Genomic DNA, 23,198 nt, shown 5'->3' with positions numbered 1-23,198 from the left:
CCGCCCCCGTCCCGCTCCGCCCCCTCCCCTTAATTCACCCCAATCCATTAATTAATCCCCCCAAGCAACCACGTGCCACCCCCCCCGTGCTGTAAAAACCCGGCTTTATTAGAAAAGGCCCCGAATTGCGCAAGAAAGGGGGAGGGGGGTGCGTTACACCCCCCGCCCCCCCCCTAAAGCAGTGGCGAGCGGGGACCCCCCGCCCCGCCCCCCTGAGAAGCCCCCCGGGACCCCCCCTCGGGCTCAGGGCGGCGCCGGGTGCGGCCCGGGGGGGCTCAGCAGGGCGAGCTGCTGGGGGGTGGCGAGGGTGCGGAGCAGGCGGTTCTCCTGCTCCAGCTGCGCCCGGCGCTCGCTCAGCTCCCGGATCTGCTCCCGCAGGGCCTCCACCTCCTCCCGCACGGCCAGCAGCAGGTGCGACTTCACCAGGTCCTGCGGGCAGAGAGACCCCCACAGTGAGAACAGAGACCCCAGAGACCCCCACAGTGAGAACAGAGACCCCCACAGTGAGCACAGGGGACCCCCTGAGACCCCACAGTGAGAACAGAGACCCCAAGAGACCCCCACAGTGAGCACAGGGAACCCCTGAGACCCCCACAGTGAGCACAGAGACCCCAGAGACCCCCACAGTGAGAACAGAGACCCCCAGAGACTCCCCCCACCTCCTCCCGCACGGCCAACAGAAGGTCCTTGGGGAGGCAGAGAGACCCCTTAGAGACCCCCAGGGACCCCCACAGTGAGCTCAGAGACCCCCAGAGATGGGATCAGAGACCCCCAAAGATGGGACACAGAGATCCCCCCAGGTGGGGACCAGAGACCCACCCGCCCCTAGGGCTGGAACCCAGAGCCCCCCCCACCTCAGGGACCCAGAGACCCCCAGAAGCCCCCATGTGGGGCCCACAGCTGGGACACGGAGACCCCCCCCCAGAGCCCCTTGTCTGGGACCCTCAGCCCCCCCAACCCCCCCCACGCAGGACCCCAAAACCCCCCTTTGGAGGCCCCCCCATCCCGGGGGTCTCACCATGGCCCTCTCGATCTTGTTGTCGATGGCGGAGACGCTGCCGGAGCTGGGGGGAGTGTCGAGGAGGGAGGGTCAGACAGACGGACAGACAGACACCGCCCCTCCCCCCTCCCCCCCCCCAGTGGGGGAAGGGCCCAACTTCCCCCCTCCCCCACCCCCCCCGATTTCCTTCCCCTTTTTGGGGGTGTTGGGGGGGGAAATCCCGCCCCCGCCCGCGAACCGAAGCGGTCCCTGACCCACCCCTGACCCACCCCCTCCTCCTCGCTCTCCTCTCCGGCCAATTCCAGCCGCGCGCTCAGCTCGGCCCCCGCGGGCCGCGGCGAGGGGGGTTTGGGGGGGCAGCGCCTGCAAACAAAGCGGGGGCGAGGGTGGGTTTGAGGGGGGTCCTGGTGGGCGTGTCCGCGCCCGGCCCCGCCCCCCCGGGCCCCGCCCCCCTGACCTGCTGCACGAGCTGCGCGAAGGCCCCGAGCGATCGCGGCTGGTGGGGGGCGGGGGGGGGCCCGGGGGGCGTCCAGCGAAACCGGGACCCTCCCGGAGCCCCGCGGCGCCGCGTCCCGCTCGTAGAAATCCCTGCACAGCCACCGGCCCCGCCGCAGCACCTCCCCCGGCGCCAGGAACCGGACCAGGCGGAACCGGGACGAGCCGCCGGGGCTTCCGCCGGTGGAGGACGAGGAAGAAGCCCCGGGGGCATCGCCGGCGCGGCCCCGCTGCCGCCGCGCACGCTGGTGATGGCGAAGCCGCTCTTCTTGCGGCTCATGGGGGCGGCGGCGGCGGGAGGAGGAGGAGGAGGAGGAACATGGCGGGGCCCGGCCCGGAGCCGTTACCGGCGGCGGCCGCCCGAACCCGGAAGTGGAAACAGGAAGTGACGCAGTGCAAGGGCGTGTGGAAGCCGCGCCCACCCCATTAGCCACGCCCTCGACAAGGCGCGCCCCAATCAGCTGAGTGTTCCGTAAGCCACGCCCCCAACAAACACGCTCCCCCACAAAACCACGCCCCTCAGTAAACAACCCCCTCAATGAAGCCACGCCTCCTTGATCACACCCACCGCGTAAAGCCACGCCCACCAAGCGTCTATCGGGTCACGTGACCGTCTCCCCGGTGGCGGGTCATCCGATCCGCCAGGGGGCGGCCTCGCGGCAGCGCCGCTTCCCGGACGCTGCGTCAGCGGCGCTCCAGCCGCGCGCGCGGGAGGCGGGAGCGGCCGGTGAGGGAGGGAGGAGGAGGAGGGGGGGGATCGGGGGGGTTTAGGGGTCCCGGGGGGGTTCGGGGCGTCTTGGGCTCGGTGACCACCCGCTGCGTCTCCCCCACAGGCCGCCGGAGCCCCCCCCATCCGTGGCCATGGGCCGACGCCCCCCGTGAGCCCCCCCCGTGAGCCCCCCCCGCCGGGGCCCGGCCGTGCTGGCGGCGGTGGGGGGGGGGGCGCGGAGGAGAATTTTAAACACAACACCCCCCCCCCCCCAAAATCTGGGGACCCCCTGACATAGAGACAGGTAATGGGGGAGGGGGGGCGGAGGGAGCGGGTGGGGCGCTGGAGAGGGATCGGCGGGAGGGGGAGCGACGGCGGGACCCCCGGATCGGGGGCGACCCGGGGGGGCTTTGGGGCAGCCTCAGCAGCGGTGGGAGCGGAGGGTTTGGGGGGTGTCACAGCTCAGGTGGGTTTGGGGATTTTGGGGTGACCGCGGCGCTGAGACCCCCTGGGTGGGTAGCGGGGACCCCATGACTGGGTGGAGGAGGGCACTGGGACCCCCGGGGGTCCAGGACCGGGATGGGGGACCCAGGATCCCGGGGGTGGGAAGGGACCATGGTGGGGAGGGCGGCCTTGGGCATGCTGGGGGTTTGGAGTGACCCCAAAATGGTCGGGGGGGGCCGGAGGGACCCGGGGGAGGGGGCACTGGGACCCCCGGGGGTCCGGGTGGGGCTGTGGGATCCCAGGACTGGGATGGCGGGGGCTCTGGACTGGGATGGGGGGAGAGGGCTCTGGGACCAAAGGACTGGGGCGGGGTCCGAGTGGGGTTGGGAGACCCCCAGGACTGGGATGGGGGGGCACTGAGTCCTTCGGGGGTCCAGGACTGGGATGGAGCTGGGTCCGGATGGGGCGATGGGATCCCAGGACTGGGATGGGAGACCCCGGGACTGGGATGTGGGGGGTCACTGGGAACCCCGGGAGTCCTGGTGGGACTGGTAGGGGGGTACCCGGGTCCCTCGGGGGTCCAGGATTAGGATGGGGCTGGGTTCGGGTGGGGTCCAGGGACCCCGGTACTGGGCTGGGGGGGTCCGGGAGGGATCCCAGCACTGGGTTTGGTGGGGGGGGGGACCCCAGGCTGGGCTGTGGGCGTGGTCATCGCGGGGGGGCGTGGCCATCGCACCGGGGGCGTGTCCCTGACGGCCCCGCCCCAGCCATGAGCGCCCCCCCGCGGTCGGAGCTCGCGGCCGCCGCCGCCGCCCTCCTGCGCCTGGGTGAGGAGCGCCCCCCAGCGGCCGCCGTGACCCTGCTGCGCCTGGGCGAGGAGCGCCCCCCAGCGGCCGCGGCGGGGCTGCTGCAGCGCAAGGGACGACCCGAGTGGAGACCCCGAGAGGAGGAGCCCAGGAAGGGGTGAGGGGGGACACGGGGGCGGAGGGGGCGCGGGGACACACTGGGGGGACAGTGGGACCACCCCCGGCCCACCCCGGGAGAGTGGGGACACACGGGGGGGACAGTGGGACCACCCCCGGCCCACCCCGGGAGAGTGGGGACACACGGGGGGGACAGTGGGACCACCCCCGGCCCACCCCGGGAGGGGACAGGGACCCCCGGGGAGAGTGGGGACACACTGGGGGGTGGGTGGGACCATCTCGAGATCTCGAGACCTCCTAGGGGTTACTGGGAATACCCGGGACCTCACGGGACCACCCTAGGAGGAAAACTTGGGACCCCTGACCCACCCTGAGCACACCTAGGGCGACCACCCTGGGGGGACACTGGGACCCCTCACCCACACAGGGACCACCCTGATGGGACACCCAAGTCTGCCCTGGGATCCCTGGAGGAATCCCGGGACCCCTGACCCACCCTGCACCCCAGAAGGCTCCTGGGGGACCACAGGACCCCCTAAGGTGGGGGACAGTGCACCAATGGAGGTTGGACTCCCCCCTGTACCCCACTGGTCCCCCCCCAGGGTGGGGCTGAGAGGGTTCTTTGGGCGAATTGGGGCATCCCCAGAGACTCTGGGGCCCCCCCTGACCCCCCCTTTCTCCCTGCAGGGCCCCCAAGGCTCGGGACGGGGGGGTCTCTGCGGCGCCCGCTGCGCGTGGGGTTCCTGACGCTGCCGGCGCCCCAGGAGCGCGGCCCCCGGCCCTGCGCCCCCGGCATGGCCCCCCGCTCCCTGTCCTGCCACGCCGTGGGGCTCCCCGACCCGGGGGGGGCCCCCCTGCGCCCCCCACCCGGCCCCCGCACGGGACCCCCCGAGGGGAGGGGGCTCGAGGCACCGCCCGCCAAGAGGGGGGGTGAGTGGGGCGGGGGGGGGAAACGGGGAGATATTTGGGGAAGGGGACGTGGGTGGGGTTGGGAGGCAGAGAAGGGGCTCGTTTGGGGGCCAGGGGGGTGGTTTGGGGGGCATTGAGAGGGTTCAGGAGAGGTTTGGGAGTGGAAAGGGGAGTTTGGGGGCTTTGGGGTCAGGGAAGGGGTTCAGAGGGCTTGGGGGCAGGGAGGGGGCTGGGGGTGTCTAAAGATCAGGGGGTGGATTCCAGGGCTTTGGGGGGCAGGGAGGGGGGTTTGGGGTGCAGGGGGTGAGTTCCTGGGGGTTGGGGGAAAAGGGGGGTGTTCCACTCTCGCTAACAGCCCCCTCCCCTCCCCAGGCACCCCCCGGGGGGGCTGCGTGCGCCAGACCCCCCCCCTGAAGCCCTCGCGGAGCCCCCAGACCCGCCTGTCGGGAGGGGCCCCCCCACCGCCCCCCCCCTCGGCCGGGGAGGGGGAGGAGGGGGAGGAGCCTGTGTACATCGAGATGGTGGGGGACGCGCGGGGGGGGCCTCGGGGGGGACCCCCGGCGGGGGGGGCCGGCGGGAGCGCCCCCCCCCTCCCCCCGAGGAGCCCGAGGCCATTTACGAGGAGATGAGTTGCCCCCTGCCCGCGGGGGAGGGGCCGGGCTTTGGCCACACCCCCTTTCACCGGACACACCCCCTTTCGCGGCCACGCCCCCTCGCACGGCGGCCACGCCCCTTTCTCGCACTACGGACACACTCCCTATGCGGGCCACGCCCCTTTCTCCGGTCACGCCCCCCACACGGGCCGCACCCCTTTCATCGGCCACGCCCCCTTCTCTGGCCCCGCCCCCATTCCCCCGCCCTTTCCCAACCTGCTTCCGCCCCGCCCCCCTCCGCTAGCCCCGCCCCCCGAGACCGCGTCGCGCCTGCCCCTCCCCCAGCGCCGCGAGGCCCCGCCCCCCGCGCGCGCGCGCAGCCACTCCACGCCCCTCCCCCCGCACCACGCGGGGGGGGCGGGGCGGGAGCGCGGGGGAGGGGCGGGACTCGGGCCGCTGCCCCTCCCTCCGCCCCCCGCTGAGGCCCCGCCCCCCGGGAAGCGCCCGCCCTCCTACGACAGCCTGAGAGGGGGCGTGGCCGCCGCGGTTTCCGCCCCCCCGCGCGAGGAGGACCCGCCCCTCCGGCGGGTGGGTGGAGCCTCGTCTCGCCGCGGGAAAGAGCCCGACAGTGAGTCAGGGGAGGGGCGGGGCTTCTGTTACACCACGCCCCTCGGGGGCGGGGTTTCTGGCGCGGACACGCCCCCTGATGTTGATTTCCCCCCCCAGAGGCGCCGGAGCCCCCCCGGGAGGAGCGGGGGGGGGCAGGGGCGGGACCCCCCCCCTCTGGGATCCCTGTCCGGGCCGAGGGGCCGCGGGGGCGGCCCGGACCCCCCGTGCCCTGCCAGACCTTCCCCGCCTGTGGGAGAGCCTCGGGTATGGAGGGGAGGGACGGGGGATGGCGGGGGGGGACGACACTGTGGGGGGGACACTGTGGGGGGGACACGGGGGGGGACACAGTGGGGGGGACCGGGGGGGGACAGGAGAACACGGGGTGGGACGTGAGGGGAGGACATGGGGACACTGGAGGGGAGGGCGGGACACAGGGGACATGGCAGGGGACAGGGGTCATGGGCTGGGGGTACTGGGGGGGACACGAGGGTATTTTGGGGCAGATGGGGATACGGGGGGCACTGGGGGCACTGGGCGGGAATGGGGACATTCGGGGGAACGTTCAGAGATCTGGGCTGGGAGCCGCTTTTGCTGGGGAAGGGGGAACACAACAGGGGGTGCCGGGGGGGCCACCGTGTCCCCCCTGACACCCCCCCCCTCCTCACCCCCCAGAGCTGCCCGGGGGTCCCCGCCTGGGCCGTTCCGCCTCCACCTCGGGGGTCCGCCAGGCCGGGGCACCCCCGTTCCCCCGAGGCCCCCACCCGTCACGGCCCCTCTCCGGGGGGGTCCCCTCGGCGGGGTCGGGGGGCCCCGGGGGGGTCCCCGTGGCCGCCCCCCGCCCGCGGGACGGGCAGCTGCAGGAGGTGATCGACCGAAAGCGCTGCGTCTGCACCGAGATCAAGGCGCGGGGGGGGCGGGGGGGGGGGCTGTGCAAGCAGGACAGCCTGCCCCCCCTGCCCGCCCCCCCCCTCCTGGAAAGGGGGGGGATCTGCCCCCGACGGTCGCCCCCCGCCCCCCTCCCCCCCCCCCCCGGCACCCCCCCGGCCCGACGCCCCCACGCCGTGCTCTGGGACACCGCAATCTGACCCCCCCCGGGGTGCCTGGAGCACCCCAAAAACCACCCCCGGGGCCGGGGGGGGCCCCAAAATCAGAGGAGGGGCTCCTAAGGGTAAAGGGGGGCTCCTGAAGTGAGGGGGGGCGACACGGCTGGGCCGGGTTGGGGAGGAACTGGGGGGGTATTTATGGTATGATGAGCCCCCCTCCTAAATAAGGAGGGAGGAACGTTCGCTCCTAAAATAAGGGGGGGAAGATGGAGACCCCCCCTCCCCCGGGGTAACAGGGAGGGACCTCCAATAAATGGGGGGAGAGACCCCAAAAAGGGGGGCAGGGTCAAGCCCCTCATTAAGGGGGATTAAATCCCCCCAATATGGGGGTGTCGAGCCTCAATATCGGGGTACAGTCCCCCCCGGGGGTTAAAGCCCCCCCGTGAACTGGGGGGTCCCTATAAAGGGGGGCAAAGCTCCCCAATAAAAGGGGGGGGTCGCCCCTCACTAGGGGGTCCAGTCCCCCTAAAAGAGGGGGTTGACCCCTCAGCTGGGGGTTCAGCTCCCCCGGACCGGGGGGGTGCTGTAACTGCTTTGCAATGTATTTATGGGGGGGTATTTATGGGGGTGCATCAAGCAGGGGCCGGGGAGGGGGTTCGACGACGGGGGTCCGCGGTGCGGCCTGTGGGGGGGTGGGGGGTGTCGGGGGGAGACCCCCAGTGCGGGGGAAGGGTACGAGGGGAGGGGGGATCTCCCCTGGGATTTTGGGGGGGGGACACCACTGGGATTTTGGGGGGCAAAGGACCCTCCCCAACCCTGTCCCGGGACCCCCCCGGGCCCTCTGTGCCTCATCCCCCCCCCCGCGCCCCCCGGTACCAGAATTGCCTTCGCCCCGCGGGGTCCGGGGGGGCCCCAGTCTGGGGGGGGGTCGGGGGGCCGAGGGGTTTTGTAACGTGGTTCTGTGCACTATTAAAGAGAGAAGCAGCTGGAAACGCCTGTTTTTAGGACGTTAGGCCTGTTTGGGACGGGACGGGAGGGGAGGGCACCCCAAAGAGGGGACTGGGACCTCCCAGAACACCTCAGGACGTGGGGTGGGAGGGGGAATAATAGGGGATTTGTGGGGAAATGACACAAAAAGGGAACTTTCGTGGTTTTTTTGGGGTACGAAACTGCACCAGCGGCATTATGAGGTGCTGAAGGGGAGGGAAAAGCCCCCAGTGAGGGGATTGAGCCCCTCTACCCCCTGTCCCCTTGTGTTACAGTGGTGGGGATGGGGAGTAATAGAGAATTTGTGAGAAAACGACCCCAAAAAGAGGAGGATTTCCCTCTGTTTGGCAGTAAAACACCGGGGGGGGGGGGGATGCTGAGGGGACCAAAAGGGTGAGGGGGCAGAAACCCCCCAAATCTCCCTCCCTTCACACCGGGGGGGAGCCGGGACTGGTGGACAATGCTGAATTTGGGTGAAACGGCCCCAAAACTGGGTGTTTTTAAGGCGCGTTGGTGTCGAATCCGCTCACGGGGGGGGGGCAGCGCTGAGGGGACGAAAAAGGGCGGGAAGAGCCGCGCGCACGGCGCGAGCCGCCAGGGGGCGCTGCTCGCGGGGCGCGGCCAATCAGCGGCGGCGCTGCGGCGGGGGCGGGGCCCCGCGGGAGCGGGAAGATGGCGGCGGGCGGAGGCGGCGGCCCCGGCCCCGGAGCGGGGCCCAGCGGAGGCCCCGGGGGTCGCAGGGGCAGCGCGGGCCGGGACGCGGAGGCCGAGGTTTGGTGCCGGCGGGTGCGGGAGCTGGTGAGCGCGGCCCCCGCCAACCGGCTCTGCTTCGAGTGCGGCCAGCGCGGCGTCACCTACGTGGACATCAGCGTGGGCAGCCTCGTGTGCACCGCCTGCTCGGGGGCGCTGTGAGCGGGGCCGGAGGGGGGCGGGGCAAGTGGGAGGGCGGGGTCACGGCAAGGGCGGGGCCAAAATGGTCACTCAGTCACTGATTGGCTGCGTCCGCTGGGGGTGGGGCTTACGGGAAGGGGGCGTGGCCCGAGCACGTGCCGTCAATAGTCCGGCGTTTTAGGGGGAAAAACCTCCTTTTAGGGGGTTTGCTGGTGCGGGGGCGCCGCTGACCCTCAGAATCCCCTCCCCAGGCGGGGGCTGAACCCCCCCCACCGCGTCAAGTCCATCTCCATGACGACGTTCAGCGAGGCAGAGGTGCTGTTCCTGCAGGAGCGCGGCAATGAGGTAACGGGAGGTGGCGGTGGGGGCTCCGCCCCCTCCCTCTCGCCCCGCCCACCTCGCCCCGTTTCCCCCAGGCCTGCAGACGGGTCTGGCTCGGCACCTTCGACCCCCGGATCTCGGAGCTCCCCGACTCCCGGGACCCCCAGAAGGTCAAGGAGTTCCTGCAGGAGAAATACGAGAAGAAACGATGGTACTGGGGGGGGTCGGGGGCACCTTTTGTGGGCAGCAGGACAGCATGGGCACACCCTCATCGTTGTGCCCCTCCCTCCACGGCAGGTACGTGGCCCCAGAGCAAGTGAAACCCCCCCAAAGCACCACGGAGGCCCCCCAGCTGCTCCTGGGGGACACGGGGACGCTGCCACAGGTGAGACTGGGCCAGTTTTAGGGGTGCCCGGGGGAAGGGTTCCACCCCTGACATCTCTGTGCCCCCCTCCAGTCCTGCCCAGCCGCCCAAAGACCCCCCCAGCCCCCCCGAAAATCCAGCACCGACCTCCTGGCAGACATTGGGGGGGACCCCTTTGCCACCCCCACCCTGGGACCCACCTTCGCCGCCTTCCCCGGTGAGCTGGGGGGGCTGGGAGGGTCCTGCTCACACACAGAGGGGCTGCTGACCAGCAGGTCGCTGGATCTGAAGCCCTGGGGGGCCTTTGGGGTGACCCTGAGCCTCCCCAGGCCCGGCCCCACCCCACTCTGCCTTCCCCCATTTCGATGCCTTCGGAGCCACCCTGGGAGCACCCACGTTTGGGGGGGCTGGGCCCCCCTTCCACACCCCTCCCACCGCCACAGGTACCCCAGGACCCCCTGGGACTTCTGGGAAAGGGGTTTGGGGTCACCCTGGCAGGGCCTGGGGGGGGCTTGGAGTCCCCACACACCCTTGGGGTGCTCGGGATTAGTGGGAAGGGGGAGATGGGGGTCCCCTCATTCCTTGTGGGGGGCTGGAGAGGGGTTCGGTGTCCCCACGGTACCCGTGGGGCTCATGGGGAAGGATTTGGGAACCCCTGGGACCCTCAGGGCTAATGGGGAGGGGGTTTGGGGCTCCCTCCCACCCACAGAACTCCCAGGATTAATGTGGCCATTAATGGGGTCCCCAGTGAGCGTTAATGGGGGGAGAGCTGCCCCTCTGGGGGTCCCAGGAGGTTTTTGGGGTCCCCCCGTGTGTTTGTCTCTCCCACCCACAGGAATCGCTGCTGCTCGGGGTGGGGCCACCTCAGCCCCGCCCACAGGGGGTGGAGCCTCTCCCAGGTACCTCCTCCCTCCATTCCCCCCCCCTCACCTGGTGGGGGTGGGGAGGATCTGCCCCCCCCCACACACCCCACTCACCCCTTTCCCCCCACAGCCTCTTCGGGACCCTGGGCCCCCCCCCAGCTCCACCCTATGGGGGTAAGTCAGGGTTCACCCCCCCATTGGGACCCCCCCAAAGTGAGGGGGGGCCCCGGGGTGACCCCTGTGCCCCGCCCCCAGGCTACACCAACCCCTTCGTGACCCCCCGACCCTCCACCAACCCCTTCCAGAGCAACGGCCCCGGTGAGTGACCCCCCCCCCTGCACCCCCCACACCCACCCTGGGCCGGGGTGGGGTCTGGGGGGGCCCCATTTCTGTGTCCCCTCCTTCAGGTGCCGCTTTCACCACCCCCCCGGTGCCCGGGGGGTTCCCCAGCCCCTTCCAGGCTGATGGTAAGAGCTGGGGGGGTTGTTAAATATTGGGGGTGTTAAATATCAGGGTGCTCTCTTCCCCCCCACCACTGACCCCCCCATTTTGCCCCCCCAGCGTCGCCTTTTGGTGGGTTCAACGTTGCCAAAGCCTCCACCAACCCCTTCGTGGTAAGGAGAGGGCTGAGGGGGGGGGTCCTGACCCCCCTCTCTGCCCCTGACACCCCCTTTTTTATTGCCCCCCCCAGACGGCCCCGACGGCCCCGTTGGGCATCAGGCACCCGACCACCAACCCCTTCCTATAGCGGCCGCCCCGGGGCGGGGGGGCTCGGCCCCGGCGCCCCCCAAATCGTGGGGGGCTCCCCCCCCCTCCCGCCTCCGCCAGGACCAGGTTTTATTTTTATTTCGAGAGATTTATGGCGAGATCTTAATATATATTGGATAGGAACGGCTCCGGTCTCGGCACCTCCCTCGAGCCGAACCCCCGCTGAGGGGCCTCATCCCCCCCCAAAATCCCAAATTCGTGGTGACCCCGGGTTGGGGCGGGAGGGGCTTTGCCCTCACTAAAGATGGCGCCCGGGGGCCTCACTCGGCCCGCCCTGCCCTCAACAAAGATGGCGGCGCCTGCGCGGCTTCACCCTCCCAGCCAATGAGAGCGCCGGGTCTGCGCGGGGGGCGGGGCCTCGCTGAGGGTCGGGGGGGGCCGGAATTAGGGGGGGTCCCGGGGTGGGGGGACCCCCAAAAATCCCCCCGGGTTCGGCTCCTCCAGCACCTGCTGGGGCAAGGGCGTAATTAATTAGCGGGGGTTAATTAGAGGAGGGGGCGCAGCACAGCGTTGGGGGCAGAGGCCCCGTTTGGGCACAGAAAAGGCAAAAACGGACAAAAAGGGACAAAAACGGACAAAAACACAAAAAGCTGAGCAGATGAGCAGCGGGGGAGGGGCGGGACTGACCCCTCCCCAAAACTAGTGACCCCCCCCCGGTTTTACCACACCTCAAACCCCCCAAAAGTCACACAGAGACAGGGATGTACCAAGTATAATTTTGGGGGGGGTGTGACAATACTTAGAACAACGATTATTATAATTAATTATAATAATCAGATAATAATCAGTTAAATAGAATAATTTTAATAATAATTAATCATAATAAATTTGGGTCATCGTGTGTATTTTTTTTTTTTAACATCTTCTCAGAACAATTAATTTACACTTAATTATAACCATTAAAATAACTCATTATGCTCGTGGTCGTTTATAACAACTCACCATAATTATAATAACTCATTATAACAACGACTCAGTAAAATAATAAATCATTAAAATAATAAATCATTAAAATAATAAATCATTATAATAATAAATCATTATAATAATATTATAATAACTCATTATAATAGCAGCTCATTGTAATAATAATAATAGCTTGTGATAATAACTCATTATAATTAATTATAATAATAATTAAGGGGAAGGTCTCACCCTGGAGGGGGTGAAGGGGGGGGGTCGCCCCCTCTCCCCCCCTCCCTGCCTCAGTTTCCCCAGCGTTAAGGCACAAGAAAGGGTGGGGGAAGCGTGGAAAGGGGGTTCCCCTGGGGTTTGAGGGGTTCCCCGGGGTATTGGGGCTTCCCCCGGGGTTTGGGGGGTTCCCCCGGGGTCTGGGGGGGTTCCCCCGGGGTTTCCCCCGGGGTGTGGGGGCTCTGGGGGTCCCTCAGCAGCCGAAGAGCGCGCGGTGGGCAGCGACGAGCAGCGCCATGAGGAGGCCGTAGAAGAGGGCGAAGAGCAGCCCGGGGGGGGGACGCCGGGGGGTTGGGGGCTTCACCTGGGGGGGGGGGAACGCCCCACGTCAGAGGGGGGGACACGACCCCCCCCACACCCCCCGCCCCCCAAACCAACCCCCCTGTCCCAAACGGTACCTCGGGGACCCCCGGGCGCCGGCGGGGGGGGAAGGGCTGTGTGCTCCGGTGGGTGCTGGGGGGGCTCTGGGAGGGGGAAACAGGGGGGTCAGGGGGGGCCAGGGGGGGATTTTGGGGGCGGGGGGGGGTAAGTGGGATAAGAAAAAAAAGAGGAGCTGGGGGGGGGAAGTTTAAGGGGCTCCAGAGGGGTTCGGGGGGGGTTTTTTGGGGTTGGGGGTAAAGAAAGGGGGGTCACAGAAGAGGGTGGAGTGTTTTTTGGGGGGGTCAGGGGGTGTTTGGGGTCCCACTCACTCGGGGGGGCACAGCCCAGGGCCGCAGCCGAGCGGCCACGCGGCCGAGCAGCTCCGAGTCCCCCAATTCCTCCGGGAGCCGCAGCTGCAGCAGCGCCTCCAGGCTCTGGGGGGGGGCAGAACACGTCAGGGGGGGCACGGACCCCCCAAACCCTCCAAAAATAAAGAAAGAGGGGCGGGGAGGAGGATTTTCCCCCCCCCCAGTCGTTACCTGGCGCATCTCAGCGATCAACTCCCGCTCGTCGGGGTCCGGGGGGGCTGCGGGGGCAGATTGGGGGGGTCACAGGGTGGGGGGGCACCAGGGGGTACCTGTAGGGGTGTGGGGGGGTGTCCTACCTGGTTTGGGGGCACCGTGGGAGGAGGAGGAGGAGGAGGAGGAAGGGGAGAGGAAGGTACTGAGTTTCGGGGGGTCGGGGGCTCCATCCGGCTCCTGGGGGAGGCACAGAGACGTCATTAAGATTCTCATGTTAATTAGGGCTGAGCCTGGGGGGGGAGGAGTGATTAGGACGTGAGTTAATTAGGGCTGAGCCTACCGAGGTCACCCCTGTCCTCTCCGGTGACGTCCGGGGGGGTCTCTGCCGGGGGATCCTGGGCTCTGGGGGGCTGGGGGAGGAAAGCAGCCAGGGCCTGGCCCTTGTCCCCTGTCCCACCCCTATCCCCAATCCCACCCCCCTTGTCCCCTGTCCCACCCCCAATCCCACCCCATCCCTGTCCCAGTTTGCCCCCTCAATCCCCATCCCTGTCCCCAGCTCCACCCCCAGTCCCCAATTCCCCACCCCAAACCCACAATCCCCGTCCCCCAGTCCCCAATTCCCTCCCCCAAACCCACAGTCCCTCTCCCCCAGTCCCTCCTGCCCGTCCCTGCCCCCCTGTCCCCAGCCCTGTCCCTCCCTGGTCCCGTCCCCATCTCCCCAGTCCCAAATTCCCAGCGTGGATCACCCCGTACCTGTCCCGGCTCCTCTCCCTCTCCCTCCACACCTCCAGGTTCTGGGGGCGCCGCCGGGACACGGGGACCACCCTGAGGGGGGAGGGGGGGTCAGCAGAGACCCCCCAACCTCCCACCTGACCCCCCAAACCCTCCCTGAACCCCCCGACCCCCCCCGGCCCCCTCACCTGCCACTCTCGGGGGTGTCACCTCTGGGGGTCCGGCCCTGCTGCTCCTGGGGGGGCACAAGGGGGGGCCCTGGGGTTCAGGGGGGCCCAAGGTTTGGGACTGAACCCCAAAATTTCAGGGGGGGGGGCAAAGGGGGGTTGGGGGACGTCACCTGGGGCGGGGGCTCCTCCTCGACCAGCTCTGGGTCGCTGTCACCAGCTGTGGGGACAAGGCGGGTGATGGGTGGTCCCTGGGGGGGGTGACACCGCCCCGGGGGGGTGACAGGGGGTCCCCGAGGGTCCCCACCCCCCTCACCTGCCCTGCTGCGACTCTCCCTGAGCTGCTGGGGCGGCTCCGAAAACTCATCCGTGGACTGAAACGGGGGAGAAGGGGATGCCAGGGGACGGGGGGGGCTGGCCTGGGGAACACCCCAAACCCCCTCTGGGCCCCCCCGAGGCCCCAAACGCCCCCGGGGCCCCCCCGGGTCCCACCTCGTTCCCCGACCAGCGTTTGCTGCCGCTGTCGACGCTGTGGAAGCCGGAGTCGAGCCCTCCCCGCTGCCGGAGGGGGCACAGCTCGTCCGGGGGGCTGTGGGGGGCAAACAGGGCTGGGAGACCCCAAAAACCAGCGGGGGGGGCTGGTTAACGGGGTCCCCCCTCTTTGAGCCCCTCCTTACCACGCCGGGGGGGGGTGGGCGGCAGCCTCGGCCTCCAAGTGCAGGTACTTGAAGATGTGAACTTTGCCCTTCAGGCACACCTAGGGCGGGAGCAGGGGGTCAGGCGGGGGCTTGGGGGGCTCCAGGGGATCCCCCTGGGCGCCCCCCTCACCTGGGCGGGGGGGAACTGGAGGGGGTTGTTGTCGGCCAGGAGGGTTTGGAGGTGCCGGAGCCTCCGGAAGCAGCGAGGAATCGCGACCACCCGGTTACAGGAGAAATCCAGGCGGACCAGGGGCAGCTCTGAGAGCTCTGGGGGGGGGTAAATAATAAACAGGGGATCAAGGAGGGCTCCTCGGGGAGGGGGGACCCCCCCCGAGCCCCCCACGCACCCGGGGGCAGCGCCGTGAGCTGGTTCCGCCGGAGGTTGAGGTCCCGCAGCGCCCGCAGCTGCCCCAGCCCGGGGGGCAGCGCCCGCAGCCGGTTACACCCGACGTCCTGCGGGGAAAGGGGGGGTCAGGCCCGGCCCGGGGCGGTCCCCAGGGGGGTCCCCCCCTCCCTCCATCGCTCACCAGCTGCCGCAGCGTCCGCAGGGCCCCCAGGTTCGGGGGCAGCTGCGCCAGGCGGTTGTTGCTGGCGTTGAGGACGCGCAGGGGCAGGAGGCACAGGCAGGAGGGCAGCGAGCTCAGCTGGTTCCGGCTGGGGGGGAGACACCGGGGGGGTCACGGGGGGCTGTCGGGTCCCAAATACTCCCCAGCGGATGGGTCGTACCTGAGGTCCAGGTGGGACAGGGCCTGGAGGTTGGCGATGGCCGGGGGGACGCTGCGCAGGCAGTTGTGGTACAGGCTGAGCCCCTCCAGGGAGAAGAGGTGACAGGCGGCCTCGGGCACCTCCCCGAAACGGTTCCGGGACAGGTCTGGGGGGACACGGGGGGAACAGGGATGGGGAACCCAGAGGGTGGGGGGACAAGGAACCGAGAGACTTGGGGATGGGGGATCCCAGGGATGGGGACCAAGAGGGCCAGAGATCCCCAGGGAGAGGGACAGGGAACCCTAGGGAAGGGGACTGATCTGGACAGAGCTCCCCAGGGCCAAGGACAGGTGACAGGGAACCCCAGGAATGGGGACTGATGAGGACAAGGATCCCCAGGGAGGGGGACAGGTGACAGGGAACCCCACGGATCGGATGTGGACAGAGATCCCCAGGCAGGACAGGGATCCCCGGGTCCTTCGGTGCCGATGTCACCTCCCTCCCTTCCCTTGATCGGGGTCCCCCCAGGGCCGGTTTCCCCCCCAGGCTGGGAGGGGGAAGCCGAGGCCGCCGGACCGCCCGGACCAGGCGCTCCGGCTCGTCCCGTCCCCTCCCGGCTCCTCCTCACCCGCCCCCGGCACCTCCCGCGGGCCTCGGGCTCCGGGAGGCGCCTCGGGACGGGCACCCACAGCCCCCCCGAGTGACCCCGCGCAGGGAAGCGCCGGGGGTTCCTCACCGGCCTGCGTGGTATCGCTCAGGTCCCAGCGCCGCGCGGCCGCCGCGGGAAAGGCGCGGAGCCTCCGCCCGGCCAGGCTGAGGGTGCCGGAGGCCGCCGCTTCCTCCAGGGCGCGCTCGGTGCCGCCTCCGCCGGGCGGGCGGCCCAGGAGCGGCGGCGGCAGCGCAGCCGTGGCGGCCCCCGCGGCCATGGTGGGCGCGGAGCTCCGCTCGCCGCGGCCGCCGCCGCCCGACTGAGCGCCGGACGCTTCCGGGGCCCCGCCGCGGGGGGGCGGAGCCGGCACCGCAGCCAATCGGAGCGCGGAGAGCGCGGAGAGGTGGCCAATCGGAGAGGGCGAGGGCAGGGCGCTTTGATGGTCAGAGGGAAGAACCAATCGCAGCGCGGAGACTAGAGAGAGTACCAGATCTCCACCAATCGCGAGGGGCAGGGCGGAGCTCGTTGCCCGGCAACGTCCCACCCAGATGTTTATGCGGAGACAGCCAATGGCGTTCGAGAAGGCAGGGACAAGGCACGTGATTGACATGTCACCAACCAATCCGGTTTGCAGTAATTAAAGTCCAGTAAGGGGGCGGGGCACGACGGCTTCACCAATCACAGCTGGCGGGCGCGATAATTGACAGGCCACCTGACCCGTGGGGGAGACAAGGGGGAGGAGCCCCCGGTAGCCAATCAGAAGACACGTCTCTCAAGAGAAGGCCGCGCCCCCTCCCACAAGCCCCGCCCCCCGCTCTTAAAGGAGCCGCGTCCCGGGATTTAAGGGGGGGGGGAACGGGCACCCCCCCCCGGGGCTCCCCTACGGTGGGAGGGGTCCGTCCGTGTCCCCCCGCCCCCATCAGTCGCACACTCCAGCTCTGCACCCTTTATTTGCATATGTGTGTAGGGGGGGCGTTCCCCAGTTTCAGGGGTCGAGGCGGGGGGTCTCAGGGGCTCCCCCGACACGGCCTCTTGCTGAGGTTCCCCAGGACCTGCTGCTGCTGCGGCCGATACGGGACCACGAAGGCGTCGGGGGGCAGCAGGGCCACTCCGTCCCCCCCCAGCCGCCCCATCAGGACGTAGCTGGAGCCTGGAAGAGATTTGGGGGGGGGGGGGGGTGTCAGGGGTCTGGGGGGCCAGAGAGACCCCACCCCACCTCCCCGAGGGTACCCACCTTTCTTGAGCGCGGGGCAGAGGCGGCAGGGCAGCTGCAGGCGCAGCGTGGTCCCCTTGGCCGGGGTGGGGACCCCCAGCCCCCCCACCTTGGGGACGCTCAGCACGGACACCACGGCCCAGCCCGGCTCCTGGGGGGGCCCCCGCGACACCGATTTCACCGTCCCGGTCAGCACTGAGGGCGGGGGGGAGGTCAGGCACCCCAAAACCTCGGACACCCCCCCCGGCAGGTTTGGGGGGGGCGCAGCCGCACCCTCCCCATAACCCCACTTTGGGGGTCCCCACCCACCCTCATCCCCCTGTTTTGGGGGGTTCACCACTATCCCCCCCCCCCATTTTGGGGTCCCCCACCCACCCTCATCCTTCAATTTTAGGGGGTTTCTTCACCACCACCCCTCATTTCGGGATCTCCCGGCCACTCCTATCCCCTTATTTTGGGGGTCCTCACCCACTCCCATCCCCTCATTTTGGGGGTCCTCACTCACCCCCATCCCCTCATTTTGGGGGTCCTCACCCACCCCCATCCCTCATTTTTGGAGGATTTTCTTCTACACCCCCCTCCCCTCCCCATTTCGGGTTCCCCCCCACGCTCCCCCCCCCCATTTCGGGTCCCCCCCCCCCCCATTCCGGGGGTCTCTCACCGAAGTCGCTGCTGCAGAAGTTGCTCTGGAGGGTCCCGGCGCGGCGGCAGCGCTGGGGGCAGGGGGGGGGTCCCCGCGGGGCCGGGGGGGGCCGTGGGGGGGGGGCCCCGGTTTGGGGCTGGGGGCGGGTTTCCCTTTGCCGCCCCCCCGGGGTTTGCTCGGGGGGGGCTCGGGGGGGCTCCCCCGGTCCCGCAGGGTGTAGGAGGCCGAGAAACCGTCGGCGGTGACGCTCAGGTCGGACACGAACTGCACCAGCAGCTCCGGGCTGGAGGAGACGATGGGGCTGGGGGGGACACGGGGGGGTCAGCGGGGGCTTGGGGAGGTCGGGGCGAGGGTGGGCGGGGGGCCAGGGTGGGGTTTGGGGGGGGATCGTGGGGGGTTCAGGCGGTTGGGAGGGGGTTTGGGGGAGTCCAGGGTGGGGTTGGGGGGGTCAAAAGGGGTTGGGGGGGATCGTGGGGGGGTTGGGGGGGTCGGAAGGGGGTTTTGGGGGGGTCCTGGGTGGGTTTGGGGAGGTGTGGGGAGGGTAAAGGGGAGGGTTTGGGGGGGTCAGGAGGGGTGTAAGGGGGGGGCAGGATGGTTTGGAGGGATCAGGAGGAATTTGGGGGGGTTTGGGAGGGTCCTGAGTGGGGTCCAAGGGGGGCTGGGGGGCGGTCACAGCGGGGTGATCAGGTTGGTGTCGGGGCTGGTTGGGGGGGGCCAGGCTGGATTTAGGGGGGTTCAGGGTGGGTTTGTGGGGTTTGGGCAGGTTTTGGGGGGGCTGGGGCAGGTTTGGGGGGCTCGGCCGGGTCCGGGGGGGGCTCACCCGGGGGTCTCCTCCCCGCAGAACCGCCCCAGGCGCCGCGCGTCGTCCCGCGCCCCCCCCTCGAACACGGCCACGTAGTCGTAGCGACAGTGGGGGTCGGGCTCCACGTCGAACTTCCCGAACCGCAGCTCCACCACCTGGGGGGGCACGGACCCCCCAAAAAGTCAGGCTGACCACCCGGACCGCCCCCGCCCCCTCTGAACCCCCTCGGATCCCCCCAACCCTCCTGATACCCCCCCAAAACTCTCCTGCCCCCCCCAACCCCCCACCCTGAACCATCCTGGTCTCTCTTTAACCCCTCCCAAATCCCCCTGTGACCCCTCCCCAAACGATTTCTGACCCCCCCAAACCTCCCCTGTCCCCCTCAAACCCCCTCTGACTCCCCCCCCGACACCTGCAAACCCCTCCTGACCCCCCCCCCAGTGTCTCCCCAAAACCCCCTTCTGACCTCCCCAAACCCTCCTGACACCCCCAAACCACCCCTGACCTCCCCCCCCAAAAAAAACCCCCCCTTCTGAACCCCCCCAAGCCCCCCCGGACCCCCCAAACCTTGTCGGGGGGGGCCACGATGTGCCAGGAGCAGCTGATCCCGGGGGGATAATTCTCCTCTGGCCAATTTGGGGTGTTCAGGCTTCCCTGGGGCTTCTCCAGCCGCCCCCCACAAAACTGGTGCTCTGGGGGGGGGGCAGGGGGGTCACATTTTGGGGGCAAACACATGCTGGGACCCCCCTTCCCCCCCTTCCTGCACCGCCGGCGACTCCTCTGTCCCTGAGACCCCCAAAATGAGGGGGTCCCCCCCTTGGAGGGGGGAACTGGGGGGGGGGCTCTGCCAAAACCACCCTGGGATTGGGGGGGGGTATGTGGAATAGACTTTCGGGGTGCAAGACCCCCCCCGGGAATGTTTTTGTAAGTCTGGGGGGGGTCATACTCACCATCAAAATAGTGCCAGGACTCCCCGAAAAAATGGGGTTTATTAGAGACCCCCGAGCGCCGCCGTCCCTGGGGGGGCCCTGCAAAAGGGTTGGGCTGGGTTGGGGGGGGCCCTGCAGGGTGTCCGGGGAGGGTCCGGGTGGTTTTGGGGGGTCTCCACGGGGGTTTTCAGGGGCTCCATGAAGGTTTGGGGGGGCTCCGTGTGTTTTTTGGGGTCTCCACGTGGTGTGGTGAGTGTCTGGGGGGGTCTGGGGTTCTCCCCGGGGGTCTGGGGGGGTTTGGGGGTGTCTCGGGGTGTCCCTGCTCTCCGCCGGCGGCTCCCCCTGCCCCCCTTTCCCCCTCAGCTTTTCCCTCCATTTTGGGCCACATTTCCCTTCGTGTTTTCCTGCCACATCCCCCCACTCCCCCCTCTTTCACCCATTTCCCCCTCAGTTTTGCCCCCCTTTTCCTCTCAGGATTTTCCCCATTTTGCTTCCTTTCTCCCGTCCCACTTTTCCCCTCATTTCCCCCTTTTTCTCCTCGCACTCTTCCCCACTTTCCCTCAATTTTTCCCTCCTTTACCCTCCCACTTTTCCCCTCCCACTTTTCCCTCTCAGATTTTCCCCTCACAGTTTTCCCTCTATTTTTCCTTTTCCCCCTCACACTTTTCCTGCCTCGTCCCCTCAGTTTTCCCTCCTTTTCTCCTCAGTTTTTCCCTCTTTATCCCCTCAGCTTTTCCCTCCTTTTTCTCTCAGGCTTTTTTCCCTATTTCCCTCACCCTTTCCCCCCATTCTTTCCCTTTTCTCCTCACACTTCCCCCATTTCCCCCTCCCTTCTCACTTTCACATTTTTCCCCCTCACTCTTTCTCCTCTTCCCTCCCCTTTTCTCCTCACACTTTTCCTTCCTTTTCACACTTTTCACCCTCTTTTCCTCCTCTTTTCTCCCCATTTCCCTCCACAGCCCCCAGGACCCCCCTGGGGGGTGTTTTAGGGCTCTCCCTGCTCTCCACCAGTGGTTCTCACTTGGTTTTTGGGGGGCTTCATGAATTTTGGGGGTCTCCATGGGGGCTTGAGGGGTGTCCATGGAGGTTTGGGTGGGTTTGGGGGTCTCCACGTGTTTTTGGCAGCTCCATGGGGGATTTTGGGGGTCTCTGCAGGGGTTTGGGGTCTCCACGTGTCTCTGGGGGATCGCTGTAAGTTCTTGGGGTTCCCCACGTGGTTTTGGGGGTCTCCATCACATGGTTTTTGGGGGTGTCCACATGTTTTGGGATTGTCCCTGCTCTCCGCCGGCGGTGCTCCCCGCGCCCCCGAGGGGGGTCCCTCGCCCCAAAAGAGTCTCCCCCGGATTTGGGGGTGGTCTCTCACCGTTAGTGGGGGGGCTGCCGGCACTGAACCAGGCCAGGAATCCCCTCCCGGCCGTGCCGCCGTCGCTCTCCATGCGCAGCCGCAGCCGGTTCTGGGGGGCCCGCAGAGCCCCCGGCCGGAACGTGCCGCAGAAACGCCCCAGGAGCGGCGCCCCCGGGCCGTGCCCCCCGAACACCGACAGCGAGTCGAAGCGGCACAGGGGGTCCGGCTCCAGGTCGAAGACACGGAAGGACAGAGTGGCCACCTGGCCCTCGGGGACCTGGGGGGACATGGGGGGGGGTCAGGGTGTCACCGGCTGGCCCTGGGGGACATGGGGGGGGTCAGGGTGTCACCACCTGGCCCTTGGGGACATGGGGGGGGTCAGGGTGTCACCACCTGGCCCTTGGGGACATGGGGGGGGTCAGGATGTCACCACCTTGGGGACACGAGGGGACTTTGGGGTATCACCACCTCACCCTGAGGGACACGGGGGCACGTGGGGGCTTCGGGGACATTGGGATGTCACCACCTGGCCATGAGGGTCCCGGGGGGGACATGGGGTCACACCGGGGGGACATGGGGACACAGGGCAGTGTCACCACCTGACCTTTGGCCACCTGCAGGACGTGGGGACACCTGGGGACAGGAGGGGGGGAAGAGCTGGGATGGCTCTTCCAGGGGGACCGAGGGGGTGGGTTGGGATGTCCCCAGAGGGGTTGGGGTGACCCTGGAAAGGTCTGGGGGGGTACCCTGTGAGGGAGGTGGGGTGCCCTGGGGGGGTTTGAGGTGCCCCAGGTGGGTTTGGGGTGCCCTGGGGGGGTTTGGGGTGCCCCGGGGGGGTTTGGGGTGCCCGGGGGGGGTTTGGGGTGCCCCAGGTGGGTTTGGGGTGCCCGGGGGGGTCCGTACCGTGATGGTCCAGGTGCAGTTGCTGCCGGGGGGGTAGTGCCGGGGGAAGCCCTCGCTGGCGATGAACCCCGACTCCCCTCGGTGGTCCCCCCCACACGGGAACACCGGCCTGGGGGGACACGGCACGGGGGGATCATTGGGGGGCCCAGACAGGGGGGAAAACCCGAGTTTGGGGGGTCCCAGGCCCAGGATTCTCCCCTGGGCTAAGGGGGGTCCTGGTTCCGGAGGGTCTTGGGGGGATCCTGGGTCTGAGGGGGGGGGTCCCAGCTCCCGGTCCTGGCCCAGGGGGGGTCCGTGTTCCCAGGAGGGAGTCCCGGCCAGGGGTGTCCCGTCCCGGCCAAGGGGGTCGGTCCCGTCCCGGGAGGAGGGGCCGTCCCGGAGGGTGTCGATCCCATCCCGGGGTGCCACGTTCTGGGGGAGGCCCGGTCCCATCCCGGGGGTGTCCTGTCCCAGGGATCCCGGTGTCCGGGGGTCCTGTCCCGTCCCGGGGGGTGTCCCGGTGCCCGGGGGGTCCCATTCCAGGGTTGTCCTGTCCCAGGGATCCCGGTGTCCGGGGGTCCTGTCCCGCCCCGGGGGGTGTCCCGGTGCCCGGGGGGTCCCATTCCAGGGTTGTCCTGTCCCAGGGATCCCGGTGTCCGGGGGTCCTGTCCCGCCCCGGGGGGTGTCCCGGTGCCCGGGGGGTCCCGTCCCGTCCCGTCCAAGGCGCGTCCCCACCCGGGGGTCCCGGTGCCCGGGGAGGGGTCCCGGTGCCCGGGGAGTGCCGTCACCTGGTGGCGTTGGGGCGGGCGGTGGGGTGGGGGCTCGGGGCCGGGCCCGGGTCCTGCCCCGCGGCCGGGGGGGGGTCCCAGCGCCCCCAGCAGCCCCAGCAGCAGCAGCGGGGCCCCGAGGTGGCTCATGGTGCGGCCGGGCTGGGGCGAATGGGCCGGGGGGGGCCCGGGGGCCACGGGGGTGGGCGACGGGGGGGGACAAAGGGGCGGGACCCGGAGGGGACACGCCCCAAAAGAGGAGGGGCTTGGGGAGACGCCCCCGGCCCAGCGCTGCCTGCGTGGGAGGGGCGGGGCCGCCGCCAGGGGGTGGAGCCATGCGCGCCACGCCCACCACACCCCCAAAATTGGTGAGGGGCGGGGCTTTCAGGGCCCCTGCCCCGAAGACATAATGGGAAATGGGCGTGGCCAAAGGGTGGGCGGAGCCCTCCCGTGTCCCGCCTTAAGGGGTGTGCCCAGCGCGTGCCAGGCTGGAGTGGGCGGGGCCAGCGGAGCGGAGGCACCGAAATGGGGGGTTCCCTCTTTAATTAGCGGGATCCCCTCTAATTAGGGGTTCCCCTGCATTGGGGGGGGTCCCCTTGACCGGGGGGCGCCCCCCACAGACACACGCACACGCTGGGGGGGGGCGGGCAGTGTGACAGCAGCTGGGGGGGGGCG

At 69.1% G+C, this 23,198-nt stretch overlaps 5 protein-coding genes across 6 annotated transcripts; 2 read left to right on the top strand and 3 right to left on the bottom strand.

Moving 5' to 3' along the window:
* Positions 1 to 87: 87 nt before the first annotated feature.
* Positions 88 to 3,360, bottom strand: LOC127464090 (TSC22 domain family protein 4-like). The gene is made up of 5 exons (XM_051774197.1): positions 3,279 to 3,360; positions 1,458 to 1,770; positions 1,272 to 1,363; positions 1,019 to 1,065; positions 88 to 429 (listed from the first exon to the last, which is right to left on the bottom strand). Exons 1-5 carry the CDS (start codon positions 3,358 to 3,360, stop codon positions 244 to 246), a joined length of 720 nt encoding a protein of 239 aa, XP_051630157.1. The 3' UTR covers positions 88 to 243.
* LOC127464084 (neuronal tyrosine-phosphorylated phosphoinositide-3-kinase adapter 1-like) lies at positions 2,237 to 7,759 on the top strand. The gene is given in 10 exon segments (XM_051774191.1): positions 2,237 to 2,508; positions 3,416 to 3,611; positions 4,259 to 4,277; positions 4,279 to 4,501; positions 4,853 to 5,025; positions 5,027 to 5,062; positions 5,064 to 5,162; positions 5,164 to 5,701; positions 5,800 to 5,946; positions 6,355 to 7,759. Coding segments are annotated over 9 exon segments (1,842 nt in total). The 5' UTR covers positions 2,237 to 2,508; positions 3,416 to 3,417; the 3' UTR covers positions 6,768 to 7,759.
* Positions 7,760 to 8,078: 319 nt separating this feature from the next.
* AGFG2 (ArfGAP with FG repeats 2) lies at positions 8,079 to 11,043 on the top strand. Of its 2 annotated transcripts, XM_051774195.1 has the most exons (12): positions 8,080 to 8,510; positions 8,855 to 8,948; positions 9,020 to 9,135; positions 9,222 to 9,309; positions 9,382 to 9,505; positions 9,618 to 9,731; positions 10,124 to 10,187; positions 10,282 to 10,325; positions 10,407 to 10,469; positions 10,559 to 10,618; positions 10,713 to 10,765; positions 10,843 to 11,043. In XM_051774195.1, exons 1-12 carry the CDS (start codon positions 8,173 to 8,175, stop codon positions 10,897 to 10,899), a joined length of 1,215 nt encoding a protein of 404 aa, XP_051630155.1. In that variant the 5' UTR covers positions 8,080 to 8,172; the 3' UTR covers positions 10,900 to 11,043. The 2 variants fall into 2 exon arrangements, 1 of the variants encoding a protein (XP_051630155.1); XR_007901151.1 differs by lacking the exons at positions 9,382 to 9,505; positions 10,559 to 10,618; positions 10,713 to 10,765; positions 10,843 to 11,043 and having other exon boundaries at positions 8,079 to 8,510; positions 9,618 to 10,187; positions 10,407 to 10,447.
* Positions 10,972 to 16,708, bottom strand: LOC127464087 (leucine-rich repeat and calponin homology domain-containing protein 4-like). The gene is made up of 17 exons (XM_051774194.1): positions 16,030 to 16,708; positions 15,315 to 15,459; positions 15,116 to 15,242; positions 14,936 to 15,041; positions 14,719 to 14,855; positions 14,568 to 14,647; positions 14,383 to 14,479; positions 14,207 to 14,264; positions 14,064 to 14,110; positions 13,912 to 13,958; positions 13,745 to 13,816; positions 13,332 to 13,401; positions 13,135 to 13,228; positions 13,010 to 13,056; positions 12,800 to 12,904; positions 12,509 to 12,574; positions 10,972 to 12,414 (listed from the first exon to the last, which is right to left on the bottom strand). Exons 1-17 carry the CDS (start codon positions 16,550 to 16,552, stop codon positions 12,304 to 12,306), a joined length of 1,932 nt encoding a protein of 643 aa, XP_051630154.1. The 5' UTR covers positions 16,553 to 16,708; the 3' UTR covers positions 10,972 to 12,303.
* A 165-nt stretch (positions 16,709 to 16,873) lies between these two features.
* On the bottom strand, positions 16,874 to 23,190 carry LOC127464081 (procollagen C-endopeptidase enhancer 1-like). Its single transcript, XM_051774190.1, is given in 8 exon segments — positions 16,874 to 17,092; positions 17,177 to 17,350; positions 17,817 to 17,925; positions 17,928 to 18,099; positions 18,619 to 18,755; positions 19,168 to 19,292; positions 20,893 to 21,151; positions 21,778 to 23,190. Coding segments are annotated over 8 exon segments (2,202 nt in total). The 5' UTR covers positions 22,861 to 23,190; the 3' UTR covers positions 16,874 to 16,949.
* Positions 23,191 to 23,198: the final 8 nt, after the last annotated feature.

Source organism: Manacus candei, unplaced genomic scaffold (genome assembly GCF_025592945.1).
Source record: "Manacus candei isolate 608988 ecotype Guabito, Panama unplaced genomic scaffold, ASM2559294v1 h1tg000190l, whole genome shotgun sequence".
NCBI lineage: Eukaryota > Metazoa > Chordata > Aves > Passeriformes > Pipridae > Manacus > Manacus candei.
This window is presented reverse-complemented; position numbering and strand designations above follow the sequence as displayed.